The sequence below is a fragment of the Corapipo altera genome, unplaced genomic scaffold, assembly GCF_003945725.1.
Source record: "Corapipo altera isolate COAL_440 unplaced genomic scaffold, ASM394572v1 61305, whole genome shotgun sequence".
Classification (NCBI taxonomy): domain Eukaryota; kingdom Metazoa; phylum Chordata; class Aves; order Passeriformes; family Pipridae; genus Corapipo; species Corapipo altera.
This window is the reverse complement of record NW_020884909.1, coordinates 1,766,182-1,789,056: the sequence shown is the minus strand read 5'-3', so window position 1 is coordinate 1,789,056 and position 22,875 is coordinate 1,766,182. Positions and strand designations below refer to the sequence as shown.

Here is a 22,875-nt window from a genome sequence, read left to right as displayed (position 1 = left end):
TGCATTTGTTCCCCTGGCCAGTACTGTGAAATATCCAAAGCAAAACAGCCAGGAAGCTCTTCTTTCCAGTATTTACAGGCTCTTGAATTCAAGTAGTGATAGGTATTCCCTCTGAGCACTGCTGCCAGGAGGCTGTTAGCTGGGATAGATGACAACCTCCTCTCCCAGGCAAGTGCTTCAGGTGTTTATCCGACAGATGTGTCTGATTCCAGGCTGCTTTGCCTGGCTTATGCTGGTAAAGGTCAGTATGTTCAAGTGATTGGAGTGGGAGGTGTGTGAACATTGCACATGTGTGGCTTCTGGACTCCAGTCTTCTTAGACTGAAGTCTGGACTCCAGTCTTCTTAGCATTGCATCTGGGCCTGCTACCTCTGTAGTCTCACTATTCACTCCCTGAGCTTCTTTAAATCCCTTTGCTGTTGGCCCACAAAAACATTCAGTGTGTTCCACACGACGAAAACACAACTAGGAGGACCTTTGGGCAGACAGTCCTCCGTCCACGTGCTCTGCCAGCAGATGGCAACATTGCAGATTACAAATCCTAACAAAAAGAACCAGCCACCCTCTGCCTTACTGCTCTCTCAACATATGCGTCCTCCATTTCTGGGCACTGGCTCATCTGTCAGCGTCTGGGATGGCACTAGCTCTAGTTGTAGCTTTTCTTGTTATTTCAGTTAGAAAGTCCTGCAACAAGAGCTGGGGCAAGCAGAAATGTCCTTTTTGTGTGGGTTCTTCCATGTTTGCTGATGCAGCTTTCTCCAAGGTGACATGCTTATCATGTCCCCCACTCCCACCCTCTTTAATCAGCCAAATACTTTCACAAAGCTGACAGGAGTACATTAGGCTCCCAGTCCTGAATGTGCCAAACACAGCTGAAAATGGCAGAAGATATAAGGGGAAATAGTACACTCAGAAAGAGACAGAACATTGCTTAAGATACCAGGCTGATGAGCACAGAGTAGTTCTGTAAGTGACAAAGTGAGGGAGCTGATGTTGAGGCATAAAGGCTTCCTAACTGGAGATGAGGAGCTGTACAACTGGGAATACTTTGACAAAAAATCAGGGATTTTGCTGAAGTCAGATTATTGACTATAGGGTAGTAGCTGTCATGCTCAAGACACCTGTGCAATACACCTTCCACCACAATATTCTCGTTGTTTGGATGGTCATAGAGTGCAACAGTGAATGCTGGCAGTCAGATGTCTTCTTCCAGAAAATGTCTTTTTGTAGAAATGAGGCTTTCAGGCTCAGATTGCAGCTCTCCTCTTCAAATATCCTTTCTTTTCCCTCACCTCCTTTCTGATTAAAGAGTCTGCATAGTAAATGTCATCTAGTAGCATCTATAAATGTGTTTATAGATGAGAGTCTAAAAAGGACAGAGAGTTTAAATAAACAAACACACAAATTCTTCAAGAAGGTATGTCTCAGGAGTGATATTTAATTGACAGGCTGACAAAATAAGCCATGCTTGTTCACATATCTGTTTGTCAGTCACTACATAATTATGCAACATTCAGGAAGATTACAGAAAATATAGTTTTCTTCTAGACAGTCATGACTGGCTGGATTAAGACAGTTATATTCTTGTCATTCCACCTTCATCTCTAAGATATACATTTATTCAATTCTATTCTCTTTATTATGGAACATCACAAAAGAGTGAAAGGACAGTGACTTCAGAAACAGCAATTCGTACTTTCCATGGATTGATGATGTTCAAAGCAGAGACTGATACATGGCAGACACAGAAAACACTGCACTGACACTGTACAGTTAAAGTTAGGTGCTCTTAAAAGAAAGAAGAGGTTTGTATTTTTGAAGCTACTGGGTTTAATTGGAGTGCTGCCTTTTAAAGAAGAATCCTAGGGCACAAACCCAGTAGGAATATAAATGGACAAGGGACCTAAGGGTAAACCATCCATGTATTATAGAAACCACATCAGGGTCACATCTGCAAAGTGTTTCAGGATTAAGCACACTAGGACTGGGAACCTGGTTATGTAGCAGCAACCTTAGCCCCAAAGGATGTGTCCCTGCAGTTACAGGTTTGCACACACAGCACTGACCCATGAGGAACCAGCAAACAGAACACTGCTGCACAGCTGTTCAAGCCAAGGTGCTCAGCTTTACACAGGATTCATGATATCCAGCCTTTTCCTCCTGAGATGTGTATAATCTAAGTTGGCCTGCAGCTTTAAAAACAGGAAAACTCAGATCAGTATGATTCTGTCAAGCCAATTCTGTCTGTGATCAGTACCCACTCAGGAATGAACCCTTCCATACTGGGCTTATGTCTGAGCCCAAGCAAGCAAGAGTTTTCAGAGAGGAAACTCTTGTGGAACTGGGATCATTGTTAATCTGACAAGAGAGATGTGGCTTGGAAATCCTACTGAAGTTCGTCAAGGTCTTGGTATTCAATATCAGGAAGCAGAGGGGACTTTTGGTCACATGCAAAGCTAAGTGGCAGATAAACTAGTTTTTCAAGATTTTAGAATCATGTAGTTTTCAAACGTGTATGCCTCACATTGTTAGCACATTCAAATATTAAGTCAGTTTGTCTTCAAATATGATTAAGTGTTTAAGACCTGTCTGATTTCAAACACAAATATAAACGTGCTTTATTGATCTGGGACCCTCTGTGGTTGGGTGCTGAGGAGGTGATGAGCAGGTGGGTTATGTAAGAGGAGAGATATATAAGGTAAATTTACAAACCAAAAATGAAACAAACCCCAAAGTGGGTAAAAAGCAGCGGATCAAGTTATTTATCTGCTATTAGTGGCTGGATAAAGAGTCCTGCAGTCCCAAACACACAAATGATTATAAATACCCACAGAAATACTCTGTCTATCACCATAGCTACGTATTTCCAGTCATCTTCCACCTGCAAGAGAATAAAGAAAGAAAAGGATAAACTACGTGTGGTGTTACACTGAATTGCTAGTTGACAGCACGCAGTAGAAATGTCCCTTCTGCTTTTGAACACGAGGAAGAACATACGTGCAAGTCAGGAATGTTGCTTGTCATGCTTACAACTGCTGCAGTTTTCAAGTCTCTTCCGAAGGGGCTGATTTTCTAAACGTGTTTTGCCGCTTTTGGCTGAGAACGTACAACACTGTCCTAGTCTGCTGAATTCTTCTAAATGTTCAAGTCTGTTGGCAAACTCCGCCTATGATGCTGACACTAACAAATAGGACCTGGCCCTGTGGTGGGTGCAGAGTGGGGTGATGTAACAGCAGGCACAACCACCATAGCTGCACATCACTAGACTCTGTCAAGGGATTTATCCCGACAGCCTGCACAAAAGAGTTTACTATTCTGGTCAGATTTGATGTGCTGTCTCTCCAGTCAGGCTCTGCTGATTTCAGAAAAGTGGACAAATGGACACATGGACTGTAGCAAGTCTGACAGAGCAAACTGCAGTGTCTTGTTCTAAGCAGGACAGAGTGGACTGTGTTTGCCTGAGAGATAGACCTTAGAACCATGTTCAGTGAATTTGCTGTCCTTTAAACTGTACCTTTTAACTCGTACTACATACAAGAACCACGGTATCAGATGAACATTCACTCATATAAACAAGTGACTGGTTAAGAGCTCTCTGCTGAGGGATCTTTCACTTGCTTTCCCAATTTCGTTATATTTTCCTCCAAGGTGCTGCTGCTGTACTTCACATGAAAAAAATAGAGGAAGAACTCCAGCTGCTGTAAATGTTGACACAATTTTTAAAGGACTTTTATGTATGCAGGACAAGTGCATGATACCACCCATACTGCTTTGTATGTCTGGCTGAAGCAGAAACAGCCTCCAGAAAAATTTTCTCAGTCCTTCCCTGAGAAAAAAAATCCCTTTTTTTTTCCCCCCAGAGGAGGGTTTTGGTAAATGAAAAATCCTGCTTCCCATCCCTTGTGTGTTTTTAAAGGCAAGATACAGAGCTGTTGATGCACCCACTAGACTAAGAATAGAATTTCATGTAGCAGGAGAAATTCACAAAAGCAAATAACAAGACTGGCAAAGGAAGACTTTTCATGAGCTGAATAATGAAGACAGTATGTTATTCAGTGCATCAGAGAAATCAGCTGAATACAGTACATGGGCATGTTTTATGCACCTGATGGGAAAGTGCAAGCAGGGCTGAAATGTTTGGGTTAAGCAGAACAGTCAGGGCGTAGGTACTAAGCAAGGCTCAGCTCAGTTCCCATCCTCTTCTATGTTAGTAGATCCCTTTCTTTTGCATTGGTCTGGCATGTACTACCTACTCATCCTATGAATTCAGCCACCACACTGTAGCCCTTTATTCACAAAGTTACAGACTTTGTTTTTGGATGAAAATTCTTCAGGGCATAAAAAAAAAAAAAAGAAGGGGAAAAAGTAATCTTTGGGTTTCACAGAAGTTTCATGAATTTCAACAAAATGTTCTGATAGAAAGTATACATCTCAGCGTTTCCCTTACAAAGCTTTTGTGGTTTTCAGCACAAATGCAGCAGTATTTAGTTTTGAAATTGGTTTTGCCATCAAAGAGCATGTAAAAAATTTCAAAGGCAAAAATTTCATGACAGATCAAATACGTATGTTTCATTAGGTTCTAAACTTTTTAAAAATACCTTGAAGTGTCAGAACATTCCTGAGCCTTGTGAGGTCTGGATGTGAGGGGTTATCATAAAGTCTTTCTTGCAGCTGCTTTTAGTTGCTTGTGATTACATCTGAGGACATGGCCCCAGAATTCTCTAAATTCCAATGTGGTTAATTTTCTATGACAGTAATCCCAATCAGGGTAAAAGATTTACAACCTCACACAAGCAAATTCAGTAGTTTGAATGCCAAATCTCACCTTTAAACCTCCTTCGCTTTTCTTTTTAGTTGGTCTTTATTAATCTCATCTGTTTTTATTCAGTTGTCTTCCCCCAAAACTCAGCTATTATTTCAATGTATGTTTATCATGGCTGAAAATACTGTATCGTTGAAGCCACAATTATTCAAATCACTGTAAAAAACTGGAACATATCAGCCTGTAATGAAGTACAGACAACAGCATTCTGGATGGATTTTCTTTGCCAGATTTATCACTGACTGAGAATAGTTCTTCTCTAGATCAACTGCTGCATTGCTAGACAGGCCTCGTTCCTTAAAAAGCGGTTTCCAAATTTACTTGTTCCATTACTAACACAGAAAAGCAACCTGCTTTGCAAATAGCAAACTTGGTGTTGGGATGTCACTGCTTACCAGGCCTGAGTAGTGGAAGAGGGTTGCTTTTGAGGATCTACGGAAAGAGGGCTGGAAGAGACCCTGGAAAGTTCCATCTGGTTTATCCCCTGCTCTGTGGCAGGATTGACTCTGTTTGAACCACTGCTGATAAAAGTTCATTTCTTATGGGTGTAGTAGGCTAATGCTCCTCCCTTTTTTCTTTGAAGGTCGAATCTTGTGTTTATTCTAAAACTGTCTTGCTGTCTGAACTATCCTCTAGGGACAGAGGAGGAACAGATGAGAATACTTTTCTTGTTCCATTCCCAATGGATCATCTATCTCCTCCCTTTCTGTAGGAAACTTCAGCCCATTCACAGACATAAAAATTTTCATTTCTACACCCAACAATACAAGTTTTTCTGGGTTGTCCTTCTAGATCAGGTTTTCACTTGCCAGAATTGAGGTGCCATGCCTATCTGGATCACAGAAACACAGAATCATCAAGGCTGCAAGAAACCTTCAAGAACATCTTAGTCCAACTGTCAAAACAGCACCACCATAATTGCCCCAAGCCATATCCCCAAGCCACATTCAGAACACTTCCAGAGACAGTGACTCACCACTCTTCTGGGCAACTTATTTCAATTCCAATGGAAGTTTTTTTTCTAATATGTAATCTGAACCTACCCTGGTGCCATTTAAGGACATTGCCTCTCATACTTTCACTTGAGACATGGCAGAAGAGACTGACCCTCACCTTAATAAAATCTCCTTTCAGGTAGAAAACAGTGAGGACCACCGAACCTCCTCTTCTCCAGACAAAACAACCCCAGTTCCCTCAGCTGCTTGTCATAGAGTTTGTGCTCCAGACCCTTTACCAACTTCCTTGCCCTTCTTTGGGTACACTCCAGCACCTCAATGTCTTTTTTGAAGTGAGGGACCCAAAACTGAACACAATACACAAGGTGTAGCCTCACCAGTACCGAGTACAGTGGGACAATCACAACCCTAGTCCTGCTGGCTCCACTATTCTTGATACAGGCCAGGATACCACTGGCCTTCTTGGCCACTTGGGCACGTAGCTGACTCATGTTTAGTTGGCTGCAGAACCAGCATCCCCTTTTCTGCTGGGCCACTTTCCAGCCACTCTTCCTTAAGCCTGTAGGGCTATGTGAGGTGGTGGCAACCAAAGTGCAGGACCCAGCACTTCACTCTGTTGAACCTCATGCAGTTGTCTTGGCCCATCGATCCAGCCTGTCCAGATCCCTCTGCAGATCCTACCCTCCAGCAGATCTACACTCCCATCCAACTTGGTGTCACCTGCAAACTGACTGAGGGTGCACTTGACCCCCTCCTCCAGGTCATTGATAAAGATATTAAACAGTACCAAGCCCTGGGGAACAGCACCAGTGACCCAGCTGGATATAATTCCATTCACCACCACTCTCTGGACCCAGCTATCCAACCAGCAAAGAATCCGTCCATCCAAGCCACAAGCAGCCAGTTTATCCAGGAGAAGGTTGAGGGAGGTGGTGTCAAATGCTTTGCTGAAGTGTAGATAGACAACACCCACAGCCTTTCCCTCATCCACTAAGTGGGTCACAAGAAAGAGGTCAGGTTGGTAAAGTAGGATCTGCCTTTGTGAATCCATGCTAGCTGGTCTTGATACTCTGGCTGTCCTGCATGTGCAGTGTGATGGCACTCAGGACAGTCTGCTCCATGACCTTCCCCAGCACTGATGTCAGACTGACAGGCCTGTGGTTCCCCAGATCATCCTTCTGAGCCTTCTTGTAGATGGGCATCACACTTACTAATTTCCAGTCAACTGGGACTTCTCTGGTTGACCAGAACTGCTGGTAAATGATGGAGGGTGGCTTGGCAAGCACTTTTGCCAGCTCCCTCATTACTCTCAGGTGCTTCCCATCTGGAAGCAAGTCTTTCACCCATAGGCTTGCAGGTGTCTAACTGGCATAGGAGGTCACTAACAATTTCCTCCTGGATTATGGGGGTTTCGTTCAGGTCCCCATCATTAACTGGGAGCTTGGTATCCTGTGGATGACTGATTTTGGTATTAAAGACTGAGGTAAAGAAGACATTAAGTACCTGAACATTTTCCTCATTCGCTGACACTGTGCTACCCTCTGCATCCAGCAAAGAATGGAGACACTCCTTAGCCCTCCTTCTGCTGCCGGTGTACTTTTAGAAACTTTTTTGTTGTCTTTAACCACAGTGGCTGAATTAAGTTTCAGTTCAGCTTCAGATCTTCTACTTTTCTCCCTATATAAACTTCACAACATCCTTGTAGTCACTCCAAATTACCTGCCTCTCCAGCCAGAGGTGAAACACTCTCTATTTTTCCCTGACTTCCAGCCTAAGTTCTCCATTTAGCCAGGATGGTCTTTTTCCCCAGCAGCTTGTCTTACTGTTCCTGCACCTTTAAGATTTCCTTCTTAAAGCATATCCAGCTTTCTTGGACTGCTGAGACCTTCAGGCCTGACTCCCAAGGGATTCTGTCAATCAATCTCCTAAACAGGTCAAAGTCTGCCCACTGGAAGTCCCAGGTGACAGTTCTGCTTGCACTCCTCCTAACTTCATCCAAAATTGAAAACTATCATTCCACAGTCACTGTGCCCAAAGCAGTCTCCAACCACCACATCTCTCACCAGTCCTTTCCTATTTGCAAACAGAGAGCCCAGTGGGGCACCTCCCTTTGTTGACTGTGTCAGGAAGTTATCTTCCACACACTACAGGAACCTCCTAGACTGATTCTTCTCTGCTGTGTTGTACTTCCAGCAGACATCTGGCAAGTTGAAGTCCCCCATGAGTACAAGGGTTAGTGGCTGCAATACTTCTTCCAGCCTCCTGTAGAATGCATCATCTGCCTGTTCATCCTGGCTAGGTGGTCTGCAACAGACTTCTACCAGGACATCTGCCCTGCTGACCTCCCCCCCCTGCTCTTTATCCACAGGTGCTCAACCTTTGTTATCACCACTGATTTCACTACAATCAAAACAATCCCCAACGGGAGGGTTACTTCCCTTACCTCTTTGGTTTCATTTTGAGACCTCATGTTCTCTGCGATGAACTGGACGTTGCTGATGACATCCTTCACCTCTGGGGAGTACTCCACCTGCTCCGCCATCCATTTCGGTGACTGATGGCTCAGTCCTCTCGTGGTGGTAGTGAGTTCAGTTGCCTTGTCACAGTGACTGCATCGCTGCTGCTCCCTCTGTAGTTTGGTATCTTTGTGTTTGCTGTGCTTTGACTTGCCTGACTTACTGTCCGATACTTTCTTGGGTTTTTTGGAGTGATTTTTTTTCTGCTGTTCTAGTGGCCTCTGCATCAACAGGACTTTGGGGAGCAGGTTAAGAAAGATGGTTTTTACCCATTCGGGCATTGTGTGTGTGGTTGGAGTCCTGTAATGTATATTCAGGACAAACACTGTAATGACAATTGACAGAGTCACAAATATCATAGTGAACAGCAAATATTCACCTACTAGGGGAATTACTAAAGAGGTGGATGGGATTGTTTCTGTGATCACCAGTAAAAATACAGTCAAAGAAAGGAGCACAGAGATGCAAAGGGTCACTTTCTCACCACAGTCAGATGGCAGATAAAAAACTAACACAGTCAGGAATGAGATGAAAAGACAGGGAATGATAAGATTTATGGTGTAAAACATTGGCAACCTTCGAATATAAAAGGAATATGTTATGTCTGTGTAGATCTCTTCACAACAGTTATATTTGATATCATGTTTGTAGCCAGAAGCATCAACTATTTCCCATTCACTATTTTCCCAAAAGTCATTCATATCTACTTTGGATCCAATGATCAGAAGATCAATTTTGGCTTTGTCATAGGTCCATGAGCCAAATTTGAGTGAACAGTTCTGATGATCAAACGGGAAAAAAGTAATATCCATAGGACAGGAGCTTTTAAAAATAGCTGGTGGGGTCCAGGTGATCATTCCATCATAGCGAAGGAGGGCTTTGGTCTTTACTTCAACTTGAAAATCTCCCACAGCACTAAAAAAGACAAATGAGGCAAAGAAAATTACCATGAAAGTAAAATGTCTGTCATGGAGGCTGCAAGAGGACACTTTTGAGGGAAAGGGTAAAATGAATCATCATACTTATTATACAAGACGATATCTGGCTTCCAAATTTTATCTGCTGGTACACGAACAAATTCAATGCCATCATATTGGCTGGGATCCCATCGCAATTTGTAGTCATTCCAAATCTGAAAGAAGGGTGGACAAAGATTTTAAACCCTTGAATTATCAGCAAATATCTGCTTCTCAGATCCTCCTATAAAATGACAGGCTGTGATAAAGATGTAAAGTGCAGCACATGGAGAAGGGGTCAATGATCTGAAAGACAACAAGGCCACGACCAGGAGAAACACTGGATATACGTGAACACTGCTCACACTGATTTGCTACGTGGTTCTCTGTGAGGAGATGGGATGTCAATTGTTATCCATCGCTGGCATACTCTCCTCTGTCTTCCTACATCAGTAAAGACCCTTGCTTGTGAAAGGTTACCTCCCCACTACAGAGAGGAGATATGGACCCTGCTGCTGCACTCCACAGGTTAGAGGAGGAGAACATCATCAAAGGAGACCAACATCCTAAGGAGAAGGGAGGCACATGTACACACTAACAGGCAGCTGCTGCCAGGGGACATTACTGCTTTCACAAGAACAGTGAAATATCAAGCCAGGGCAGTGAGGGATGCTGAGCAGCCCTCTTGAATTGCTGCCTAGTGCACTATCATGAGGCCATGCTCCATTGTCTCTCAGCCTATCATAAGTGCAGCATCTTTTGCAGAACAGTTTGTGTGGATCACAATCAGTACCTGGAGAAAACTGGTGCAAGCTGACTATATTTTCTCAATAGTTTTGGTCCTCTAAGGATTTGTATCTATGTAAAAATGAAAAAAACTATCAGGAAAAATGGAGGTATGTTCCTTTTGCTAATAAATGTCTTGGTGGAGATTAACTAGGAATGCAGAGCTGCATGTTTAATCACTCTTTAATGGGTGCATCCAGCTAGATTTACTAGGAAAAAAAACTAAAAAAAAAACCCCAAAAAAACCCACTCAGTCACAAAGCTGGAGGAGAATATGCTACATAGGAAAGGAGACAAGAATGAAGAAATTACATTTTGAGTTATGGTTAATGGGGTTTCTCCTTTTTCATCCTTTAAAATCCTTGTTACAAAACAAGAACTTATTCTATAGTTGTAACTCACAAGGTAACACACATTTGATCATACCAATGCAAAATACAAGAGAAATGCAACACAGTCACTTACATGTCTAAGCCACAAATTTGTTTCCATAATCTGGTTGACTTCATCCTAGAAAGAAACACAGGCCAAAAACTCAGTCCATAAAAATGGAAACCACAATTCCACATTTACTGAAACCAGATTTTTTTCTGGATACTTTTCAGGGACTTACATATTGGGCGCAGTCATGTGCAGCTCTACTGAAAAATTTTTAAAGCTCTATTGAAAAATCATGGTCCATAAATATCAGACATACAAAGAGCTACACTCTTTTGCCAGTGGCTGAGAACCTGAAGAGCACAAAACTTAGAATTCCTCTGAAAACAGCACCAGAAAACAATGTTCTTCTGGTGGCTGTGCATTTTCTCGTTTTCAGTGTTTAAAAAGCTTTGATTACACCATACAGAACTGGTCAAGATTCAAGAAAATGGCAACTGTATCACAGTGTTCTTGAATTTCTATACAAACCTCTAGAGCAGACGCATTCAAACAGCACTAAACTAGGTCACTCTATACAGAGACTTCCTTTTTACAGTCAATTACTGCTATTGCCAATCAGTGAAGAATCAGGAAGGTGATGCAAGAAACACAAATATAAAGTTTTGGATCCTGTTCTAATGAGCCTTCAGCCTAAAAGTATTCAGAAATACACGTATTACACATATGCATGAATGCAGGCTGACATTCACAAAGAAAATATCTGCAAGAATATTGCTTTGGGTAGTTTTTAGTTTTTAAGTGTGTGAACTCAAAAGAAATTAAGATATTTACCATACAGAGGTGGAAAATGTAGATTCAACATTTCATACTAATATAAATATTAACGTAGTTCTACATTTAATGCTAAAGTTTAAGCACAAAAATTATTTTGAAAGGCCAGTAGGGCTACTGTCTGTGGGTTAAAATATCTAAATTATTGTAAAAATCATGACTCTATCCTGAAAAAATCCACCTGATTTATTTATAATGCTCATTTTTTTTCTTCAAAGGCAGCACTAGGAGCCAGGGGCTGCAACGTGATATAGAATTGTGGAAACCTGCCAAGCTACCTGTAACAATGAAACAAAATACTTCCACAGAGGAACTCCAAAAGGTGACACTCTTCACCACAAGGACTTACAATGGCTGCATTTATCCTCTCAGATAACTTCTCTCCCCGGCTCTTGTTGAATGTTGCTGCTTGCCTGTCATTTCATTATGGACTCAACCAGGTGCTTCAGAATCAAAACTCTGCCTTTGTTCTGCAGACAATTTGCTTCACAGAGAGATTTCAGCAAGGGCTGAGGCCAGGCTTTGCTCCTTCGAGAGACCCCCTGTCCTGCCCAGAGGGTTTGCCACCCCAGACACACTCACCCTTGTGCACGGTGCATCCCAAAACATGCAACACTCACCTCCCCACCACTCTGCAGGCTGCACTTCTCTTATGTCATGTTGAAACAAACAGACTGAAAAAAAGGCATGCAAAAAAGATCTTACCCCTCAGGACCATGGGGAAATGACAGTAGACCCACAGGAGAACTGGTCACATGCTACAGGCAACCCGGACACACCAGGTGCCCCTGAAGTGGTCTATCCCTGTGGAGAGTGGGCTTGAACATTCAGTACTGCTGCTCTGGGCTCTGGAAGCTGCTACCTGGTGCGAAGGGGTTTGGTGCTACAGAGTAAGCAAATGAATCTGCTGCATTCAAACCGCTTGTTTGAGCAACAGGAGCAACTCTGCTAACTGAAATAACAGCAAAGGTCTCAGCATGTACACTTAGGCCCACGTGAAATGCCAGTTAGGGTGCGTGCAGCCATCACAATCACATCTCCCGCGTCAGCGATTCGCGCGTGTTTACAACCGTCCCCAAATCTCAGCAGTATTCCGTAGTGAGTCTTACCACGTTTGTAAGCTGGGTAATGGCCAACTCAAAATACACTCTGACGGGATCAGACACATTTTCCACCGGCCTGATGAACTGGTTGTACTGGGAGAAGAGTTTGTGAAATAACCGTTCCTCTGATTCGCAGGCTGTGGTATCTGTTAGTAAACATAAAGAATAGCTATGCCAGAGGTAAGAAAAAGGGAAAGAAGGTGCTGGACAATATACTATTATCCAAATCTGGGCTGTATTTCTGGATCTTGTGCTTGTGACCATGTATCAAGCCACCAGACTATGGGCCTCCGCTTGGCTCACCCTGGTATCAGATCGAAGTAGAATGAAACGTGAAGTAGAAGCAGCAATGTGGTAGATTTAACCTTTGGGAGTCTTTATGGCAAGACAGAGAGTTCATGAAAAACATAGCTACTTACTCACTTGAGGCCTCAACTACTCTATCAAATGTGAGGGATTCTGGTTAGGTGATTATAATGATGCCTCCTAGTCTTAAACACTATGGCTACATTTCATCCTCATGTTTCCTATTTCAACTCTTTAGATAGCACAATTTTTATTCTGAAGGAAGTTCATTTATTAAGTTCTATGAACAAAAAAAAAGTGGAAATATTAAAATTTCCTACAGAATAGCACATATCTTTGTAATGCAGAGCTGTTCTTTGGGAACAAGCAGATCATAGACGTAACCCCCAGTCAATAAAGAATAGACTAGGTGGCTTAGCAGGAGCAAGGTGTGTGTCAGGCACTGAGCTGACTCACTGCAGAGTTAAGAAGAATGTTCTTAACCTGTTACATACAGTCCAGACCGGAAATAGTTATTTTGACAGTTCTAAAGGCTGCAGACTTTGTTTTAAAAAGGAAAATATTCGATCATGTTGGCTCTGGCAACATCACCTCAAAAGAATAATTTTCTTGAATAACTTTGCTAATACAATGCACTACTATAATTCAGCACTTCCACTCAAAATACTTTATGAAGTCAAGATTTATAACTTCCCTCTTATACTGTGCACAGCTTTGTTATCAAAACTCTTTGATGATCCCAAAGATGTTACTGATACAGCTGAGGAAAATTTAGTTTTTCAGAATCATGTTCATAAATTTTTTGCATTAGCTCCAGGCTGCACTAGAATGTATCAAGAAAGCAATCATGATAAGGCTTTATGATTGCAAATATTAAACATAGAATTGGTTTGTGTCAGGCAGCATGGTCTCTGGCACAGCATAGAACATAAATTTTCAATTTACATATTCTTCAGTAAACACAAGGGCCTGTGGATGCACAGATGTCTTATAGGATCCTACAGAGAGACACTCGGTATTAGTATACTGCACTGCTTTCATGCTTAGGCTGCCTTTCCCCTGTTTTTTGAAAAAAAAAAAGAGTGATTTTGCATCTAAGGTGATATAAAGCATCCTCATATTGCAGGGGATTATCATAATTACAAGCAGAAATGCTGGTTACTGGTGACTTACACATATGGAAAGAAAATTGTGGTAAAAATTCCATAACTTAATGTTTCATTTAATTCTTTTAGCATCATGAATAGATATATGAATTTCTGTAAAGTTTGGATGTTTGCATGTCATGTGTTGTGCCATTCAAAAAGGAAATCAAAATTTCTTTTCAGATTTCATCATCATCACTCACTGTTCTGAGACTAGTAGTACACTACTATGGGAACATGAGTTTCTTAGCAAAGTCTCATGACTAAAGCCAATGAGTCTAAAATCATGTTTCATTTGAAATTTTCCTACTGGCCTTCTTAACAGATGCATGCTTTAAAATAAAATAACAAACCCAGACAAGTATTCAGGACTTTCATTTTCAAACTTCAGTTACAGATTCTCATTCCACTGGTGCTGCTTTAAGACAATACCTTATACCTTGCTAACACAAGCAACTGTATTTCATACACATCTTGGTCATCAACAGAAGTGACGCTTTCAAAAAAGATATAGTGCCTTAAAAGCAAAAATCCTGCTAAACCTCAGTGAGATTTGTACATGGAAATGACTCCAGCATACTTAAACATAGACTACAAACAATGGTGAACAACAATAGATCAAGTTCTCACTTTTGAACCTGTGAGTACTGAATGTGAACAACTTTAGCCTGCATAATTTAAGCACTTGCAAATTCAAGCACCAAATGAAATTACTAGAATGCTATTCCATTTTTATTGTTTGCTAGAAACATTTTTTCAATTAGTCATCAAACAAATTAAGAGTTTTATGTGAGAAAACAGGTATTGCTTTAGCTCTCTTAAAGTACTGTTGCAATGTTACAGATTTCAGGTTAGAAATATATGGTAGAGGCTTTACATTCAATTCATTCAGGAAAACAGTAGCAGAGACAGTGACTAGCAAATACTTCAGAGACTAGTATCAAAGAGAGCCTACCTTTAATCAAGGATGTGAACACGAATGCCCACACACAGAAAGTGGGGTAGCACGAACATAGCCACCTCTCAGGATGCATTGCTAGCAGCAGAACAGAGTTTCCTTTTGAGAACAGAGGTTTGGGGAAAGACACAGAAGGCAAGAAGACGTACAACCCCCCTGGACGGAAAGTAGGTGGTAGAAAGATGGGTTTCAGTTCTGCAGCCTGCTGAGCAGAGCAAAGCCCGGCAGAGTTGCTTTCACTACCACTCGGCAAGGAGAGCTTGTGCTGTGTGCAGAGCGAAGGGAGTCAGGCAGCGTCCTGTCAGGTGACTTCACATTTTCAGTCACCCGCACCCGTGCCTCTGGGGGAATGTATAAGAGTGCAGAAGAGAGAGGGAAGGCAAAGACACAGGACGGCCGATGTGGAGCAGGGGAAGCAATTAACTCAGCCCTTCACCCACTCGTTAAGAACTCTCATCGTCCTAAAGCAGCTGCTTTAACTATTGCCTGGTGCTCACCTGAGTGAGTCTGTCAGAGTTTGCGGAAGTGAAACAACTTCAGTTTCTTTGCTGAGGGCTAATTCTGCAGACGATGGAAATGGATTCTGTATGGTTTTAACATACATCTGAACACTGAAATAAACACAACATCAAGTGACAGAATTGCTTGACAGTATTTGGAGTGAATAAATCTAAGGCAAGTAGATTGATTATTGCCATCTGACAGGAACAACTGAGCATGCTAAGTTCTCTCCTGACAGACAAGTCAGTTCACAAAATCAATTTTTCTACCTTTTGTGTGTGTGTGTGTGTGTGTGTGTGTGCAGTCATTCCTGTGCCAGTATCCTGGTGGAGAAGTAAAAAAAAAACCAACTCGCCATCAGGTGCTGTTACAGGCCAACTTCTCTGCAACAGTGTTACTCTAAATCACATAATTTAAAAACAAACTATAGAGGTTAAGGCATATTCACTCCTCAGGTGTTCAGTACACGTGTCCTTGCAACAGGAATGCCTGAAAAGAATCTATAAGCAAAGGGTCTGAGAAACTGAGGGTCCTGTTTAACTGCACTGGGGTGGAAGGCACCACAGGTTATTTAGTGACATCCAGCCTCCCAGAGAGCAGCTCGGACAGGGAATCTCCTTTATGTGTGTTCAATCCAGCATGAACAAGTCTGAGTGACTGGATGAATGATTTGATCAAAACAGAAATGCTGCTGATCTCCCAGCAGTTACATTGTTGTGTAAGCAAAGAGAGAAGAAAAAAAAGCTAAAAAGTGGGAAAAAAAGATACCCTTCACACTGTATAACAGAGAGGCAATGCTGCAGCTCAGAAAAAAAAGTAATTTATCATTTATACAAGTTATTAAAATATAGGCAGAAGGGAAGAGGTCTGTCTGGAAGAAAGAGACTTTAGAATGAGTTGACTGCGTAGAGAAGATACCTGAAGTAGACAAAGCTGCCCATGGCAATTTTGGAGGGATGAAAAGAAAATATTTAAGGATTTCCAGCAGAAGCCTTATTCCAGAGCTAACCATAGTCAGGGAGCCTTGAGCAGAGAGATGAGAAAACAAAAGAATTGAACCACATGAGTGTTTGGGAGGCTGGCAGTCATTTTGCCCTCAAAAGAAGAAGGAATTATAGTTGTAAGTAGAGACCATAAGGCATGTCTGTGAGGCTTCTTTAAGCTTAAGATAGATATAAATTCTCCTCACAAATGATTTTTAGATGAAAATGTGAGTTTCAGCATAGTGATTTTTCATGTAAATTTCCATTTTGCCATTATTTTCCAAAGGGGAAAAAAAGAGTTAAAACCACAAAAAAATATTTTGCTTTGTAAGATGATCCTTACTCTCACACTCAAGGTGAAGAGCTGTTTTGCTATGGGGAGGGAGGGACCAAGGGAAGCAGGCTCAATCAGGAGGCAACACCAATTCTTCAGTAAGCACGTGGCAGGAGGGACTATGCTGGTAGGATCCTGCTGGAGTAGGTGCTGCCTTTGGGAAAGGCTGAAGAGAAAGGTGAAGTTCAGATGGAGGCATGGCAAGTGGCTGATGAGGCATCCAGATGGAGAATACAGAGGGACCAGCAGAGGTACTGCCTCAGCACAAGGATACCAGCTGGGAGCGGAACAAAATGTTTGTGAATCTTTGCTGCTTCAGGAGGTACTTAATTTAATCTAACATGAACTGGCCAAAAGAGGTGTCAAAATGCCAGTCTCAAATATATGGTACATATATTTATACATATATACCGACCTCCAAGTACATATCGACATTCCCTTGACCTCCAAGTGTGGAAGAAGAGGCTGATTTAGTCCCTTTACATGTGCTTTTACTCTCCAAGAACACACAGACCCAGAAAAAAAAAAAAAAATCTGGTCTCTTTTCTTCAGGTGAGGTGGCTAAGGAAAAAGAGGGCAAGCAGCTTGCAGGGATGCACAAAATCTGCCCACTATGAAGGTTTCTAGCACACAGATGCACCTCACCACTGGAGCTTGGTGTGGTAAAAGCTGTGTGATAATGGCTGTAAAAAACCTGTAACATCAGGACCCATTTGGAGGGTTGCCTGTGTGTCCTACAACTCTGGCTGTAGGCATCTGTCCTGGCGCTATTTGCAAGCCTAATGACGGATCCTAACTTTTGGAGTCAGGCTTAGGTCTGAATGGCTGATTTTCCCTTACAGAGCTATGGAATTTACTGCTGAGAGGCATACCTCAATTGTTTGTGGGCTTTGACAACACACTGTGTTCACCTGCAGTGGGACTGTGACAAACATCTTTCCCCTTGTGAGATACTCATGACCATTTGCTGAGAAGCTCCTGCCTGCAGTGTAGGAGTTCACTTCACAGTCTGCCAACTCTTTGCTAATTACCATAACTACCACTAGGCAAGTGAGTTTGCACTTAGAGGCACCAGTTACCCTTTCCATTGCTGGTCTGGAAGCACTGTAGGGGAATGAGACACTATTTCAGGGCTACTCATATGTTTCTTCATTGTGCCTGCCCTGAAACAGTTGGCTGGGGCCTCAGCAGCATTGAATTTTATGTCTACTCTGCTACTTACTGCTTTTCCAAGCAGACAGTTACTAGGGAGGCAACCAGCTCCGCAAGAGCTCGCTTCTATCTGTGTATTCACAAAGTGCTTCCATGGGCATGGGACACCCAATGCTAATAAACATTATGCCAGCGGAAGGAAATCCACTGTAATGGAATCATGAAAGCTCAGGCAAATCCCACCACCTTACTGACAGTTCTGTAGTCAACCTTGGATAGGTTGTACATTAGCCGAGTTAAGGTAAGGACTTGGTAAAGCTCACAGAGGGAACACTTCTGAGAATGGGAGATGCTTTAATTGATCAGGCAATTGAAGGACAAACTCTAAAGGCTGGGACATGAAGCTGCTTTGCAGGTTCTGAGTGATGAAGGAATAATTTAGTTTGCAAAGTTCGTTTTGAATAGTGCTTTTTCTGCATCTGTGCTGCATGGACAATTCATCAGCTTGTGAACACTAATATTTTACCTTAAATATCTTAATATCTCAATATCTTAATATCTTACATATGTTCTGATTCATGGCATTTGAACACTGTCATGTTCTAGGTCTTTCAAGAAGGTTGACTGTAGAAATAAAGCAGGTTTGTCAACCATTCAAGGTTTTGGAGACAGTTTTCAAGGCAGGGAGGCAGAGGCCACCTCTGTGACAACTCTCTGGGAGAAGTGTTCTATCTCAGCAAGCACTGGGCTCAAAGGAGGAACCACCAAGAGACATTTTTCACATAAGTAGTCAGGCAAAATGCTCACAAAGATTTATACATCCCAGAGGGAACCCTAAAATCTATTAATTGTGTTGTTAGAGTTATTCTTCACTAACAAATGTTCACATATTACTAAGGCAGAGCAAACAATTTCTGCCTATGTTCTCCCCTCTGACATCATCCAGATGCTTTCTCAGCTTTTTTTTCTTGGTTGCTCCTTCTCTGTTTCTGAACTGCATTTGCCCAGCCCCTTCCCCCTCCCCCAGTTCAGTAGGCAAATGCTTGTCTGATAAGCTCTAGCTTTGTGTCCACATCTCACCTTCCCTACCCAGTGTAATTTCCTACAGCTGCATAGAAGCAATACTGACAGCAGGACCTCTCCATCCCTTTTTTTATTCTTCTTCTGTGGATTGAGTGCCATAAGGAAGTCAATAGGTACACCTCTTGCCAGGGCATTGAAAACCAAAGTATTGTATCATTATTTCCTCTGATGTTTTAGTGCTGTACCTGCCTCATCTGTGACAATTACAGTCTCATCAGGGTAGGAGGTTGGTATTAATCCCTGAGTGCTGTTGGGATCCCCTGTTTTGTTTGATTCCTTGATATCATTAAACAAACCAGGCTAATAAAGCATTTATCAGAAGACTATTAGGAATCCAGTTTTCACTGCCTCATTGGAAGTCATTCAGCTGTCACAGAAGCACTTTTAGGTCATTACCTGTTGCTGAAGTGTTAGTACAGTCTAGCTTGCTAAGTGTCACACCCTGAGCAGTACATTCACACTCCCTGCAGCAAAGCCTGGCTCTCACCCATATGTAAGCCCTGGTCTTTGGCCTCTCTCCTGCTCTGGGACCTCACGTGCCAAAGGTGTTTGCTCTCTGATCCACTAGACACTGACCAGTGGCTGCTAGTGTGCAGGAGATACGAAGCATGAGTGAGGATGGAACTTCAGTGGCTACTGTGTGCACAGTAATGTGCTCATGTTTCAGGATCTTTTCTATTATAGCTTTTTTTTTTTTTTGTTAGTCACATTTTAAATGATGGGTGGAAAGAGGTCTCGATACTTGTATTGATTAGGGCACTTCCACAAACTGAGCATAGCATTTCTTCAGTTCAGTAGCTTGCTCTGTCATGAAGTCCTTTCTTCCTTTCTCTTTCATTTTAAAGACATTGAACCACAGTACCACTGTGGTCCCGCCTCTGCTGCCCCAGCTGTGAAGTAGGTACTCAATAAATAAAAAAAAATAAAATAAAATAAAATATAAAGATGTAGCCAAGTATTAGTAGGGATACCTATTCTCATGATCCTGCCTGCTAAGCAGCTGCAATATCCAGAGTCTAACACAGGAAACCATCTTCTATAAGTTAAAGCATCACTGCTGGCAACATCTCCAAAGCACCTTCCATTGTACATATGAGGTTGAACATTTTTTGCTTCAGTGACCTCCAGTTTGGACTGACTCTTCTTGTAACCTGGTGGAGATTATATAGGCTGATAAAATCTGATCCATTTCAAGGAACTAAACTCCAAACCAATCACCTCTGTTCAGCTTTTTTAGAAATCTTACTAAAGGAACAAGTCCTAGGAGTAGGTTTTCAACGTGTAAAATACATGTTTCCACACTTCCCTGGGTGTAGATACCTTTCTTTGCTGCAAACATATTTTGACACAGTAGGGAGGGTACATTGGCTATTTCTGTACCCTCTTTTGACCTCCTTGCCACAGATGCCATTTCTCCTCAATCCTAAACTGAAAAATCACAATATATTTTGAAACAACTGTGAAGAGATATAAATGGAGATAGACAAGCATAAATCTCTTTCTTTATGCACATAGTTGTGATAGCATAAAAAGACCTCACAAGCTAGAGTAGGATCTCTTGGAAGCCACCTACTTCTATACTGACATCTGCAGTGCCTCCAGGGTTGCTGGTATAGACAACATTTTATTTCTAAGAAATTTAGCATTTCATAAGTAGGGAAAAAACCAAATCAAGCAGAAGTGTAAATGGGAATGCTTAAAGGGATGCTATGACATAATATCCTGAAATCATTGGACTCAGTGACCGTAGGGGGGTATCCTAATGCCCTTTTCCCGTAGTGATGATAATGGTTATAGTAGCAATATTGTTAAGGAATGTACAATAGTTGTGAGTGTGATGAGTGGAAAGGGGAGGGGTGTTTGAACAGAAGGTACAGGGCCAGATTGAACAAGAGAGTGATGGGATATAACCGCAGCAAAGAGTTGCAGACTGAAGGTCTGGATTCGCCTAGCCTAAAAGGGATGAAGGAATGAAGATGAAAATGCCCAGTTTTAGCCCTTAAATATTCATTCCAATGGTCAACACCCTTGGAAGGACCATGTGAACATAGCCACACAGAAAATGCACAACAAACTGTTCTTTTTGATCTAACAATTCAAAATGACAGTCATGCACTGGCTGAATAACTTCTCTAAGGCTGTATTCTAGCGGACTGATATTTCAACCTTAACAATATTTTAGCAAATTCATGAGTGTGTTCCAAAGAAATAATATAACCCATGGGGAACTTTCTAGTTGGAGAAAAAAAAAAAAAGTCCTTAAACTAACTAGTGTGGAAAAAAATCCTTAATAATTGGGGGGGGAAAATGATCATAGTTGTCATGAGGAAGAGGGCTGGAGGACTTATTTTTTGTGCATGCATCTTTTACCTGAAAGCTTCCATTACCTCAACAGCTGTAACCATTCTTCTTGCTCCCTTTTAGATCTCTAAGGGTACAAAACATCATGGGCAGAAGTTGGGCAGGAGCTACGTGTATGTATGGTGATAAGTGAACTAACATATATGTGCTGACTGACCATGTGGTTACTTCCAAATGAGACACATAGTCTGTCTATTTTTCCTTCAGATGGGGCAAAGTGGTAATGTCATTTTTATTGTTCCCTTTATGCAGTTTTTGATTCACAACAAATTTACAGAAAACTCAATATCTTTAAAATTAATTTCCAATTGACCTTTAGAAGGGTCAGTGAGTGGACAGAAGAACATGTGACGGTAAAAATGTTGTTTGAACAGGAAGCAGGGCTGAAATAAAGAACAGTTTTCCTACTCTTGCTTTAACCATTAGCAAGAGATATACAGTATATAGTATATATACAGTACCTCTTCTAATTTTTATCCCGGATTCTGGAGCAGGAAGAACACTAGATTGAAGATGGAGGACAAATCTTCTTAACATAGGTCTGTCTCCTGGAAGCTCTGGGCCCTCGTCATGCCCAAGTACAGCAGAAATAACAGATGCCTGCCTACATAGTGATAAACACTGTATCCATTTATGTACTAAATGTCAGATTCTACCTGGGATAGAAACCTCAGAAATACACCAGGGAGATCTAGAGCAGGCAGCTTGACATGCCTCCTGTCACTAAGGCTGCATCAGAGGACAGAAGCTGAAGAGAAGCTGAGCACGGTGAAAGCTTTCATCAGGTTGATGCCTTGCTGATGCTGGGTACTCTGAAAGTCTAGCTCCCAGCTGCCACACCAGAGAATACCAAAAAATGTGCCATTTGAGACAACTTTTGATTTACTTCTTTCTCCTGTAATAAATCTAATCAATGCCCTTCATCACTTTCCCAGGTGATGAAGAAGTTGAAGGACACAGCTTGTCCACATAACATAAAGAAGTCATAAGGTTTTGTTTGAAAGTTGTTACGACTGGTCCTTACTCCTTATTTGGGAACACTGGAATGATCTACAAATGTTTCTCTTAAAAATTATTCATGTCTAACTCCCCAGCATTTCCCAGGGCATTACAACATTTTACTGACTCTACAAGAAGGTTTAGCACATGGTAAAAGGACTCAATATGTTTAAGACATACTCAAAAACTTCATGTGTGAATGGAAAATAGCAGAACAGGGAGCTGGAAGGCTAAGTAATCCTGTTCATTTCAGAGTCTGTGAGGTGTTCTTACCTTTAGTGTCCTGTGGCTTTTGAAGAAACCGTTTTGTTTGTGATTGTCTGTGCTTAGTTTTGTGAGAAGTTTTGATTCCTTGTGATTAGTGAGGATGCAATTTTTTTTTAACTTGGTTTACTCCCTTTTTCCTCCCAAAGACCATATCACCACTCTGGAACAAACAAACAAGAAATAGTAATAAAAGTGTTTCTGTCTCAGAGAATCCAACATTTCCCTCTCCATCCATCACAAAAGGTTTCTGGAGTTCCTTAAAGCCAGTGGGCAGTGAAGATGCAGTCCTGTAATACACAGGCAGCCAAAATTCAGCGTCAGAAAAATTCAGTGTCAAAAAGATCTACTGCACAAGAGCTCTGCACAAACACACTGACACAGAGCCAATCTTCAAAGAAGTCAATATCTAAACTGGCACAAGAGCCAGGGCATGAGG

The 22,875-nt window shown here is 41.8% G+C and overlaps 1 protein-coding gene across 3 annotated transcripts; it reads right to left on the bottom strand.

The window, feature by feature from the left end:
• Nucleotides 1-1,436: 1,436 nt before the first annotated feature.
• CHRNA6 (cholinergic receptor nicotinic alpha 6 subunit) lies at nucleotides 1,437-14,932 on the bottom strand. Of its 3 annotated transcripts, XM_027653250.1 has the most exons (7): nucleotides 14,757-14,932; nucleotides 12,357-12,496; nucleotides 10,501-10,545; nucleotides 9,316-9,425; nucleotides 8,221-9,208; nucleotides 2,831-2,880; nucleotides 1,437-2,191 (listed from the first exon to the last, which is right to left on the bottom strand). In XM_027653250.1, the coding sequence occupies exons 1-7, from the start codon at nucleotides 14,833-14,835 to the stop codon at nucleotides 2,176-2,178; spliced, it is 1,428 nt and encodes a 475-aa protein (XP_027509051.1). In that variant the 5' UTR covers nucleotides 14,836-14,932; the 3' UTR covers nucleotides 1,437-2,175. The 3 variants fall into 3 exon arrangements, with proteins under 3 accessions (XP_027509051.1, XP_027509049.1, XP_027509052.1); XM_027653248.1 differs by having other exon boundaries at nucleotides 1,437-2,880; XM_027653251.1 differs by lacking the exons at nucleotides 12,357-12,496; nucleotides 14,757-14,932 and adding an exon at nucleotides 11,830-11,891 and having other exon boundaries at nucleotides 1,437-2,880.
• Between the last annotated feature and the right edge of the window lie 7,943 nt (nucleotides 14,933-22,875).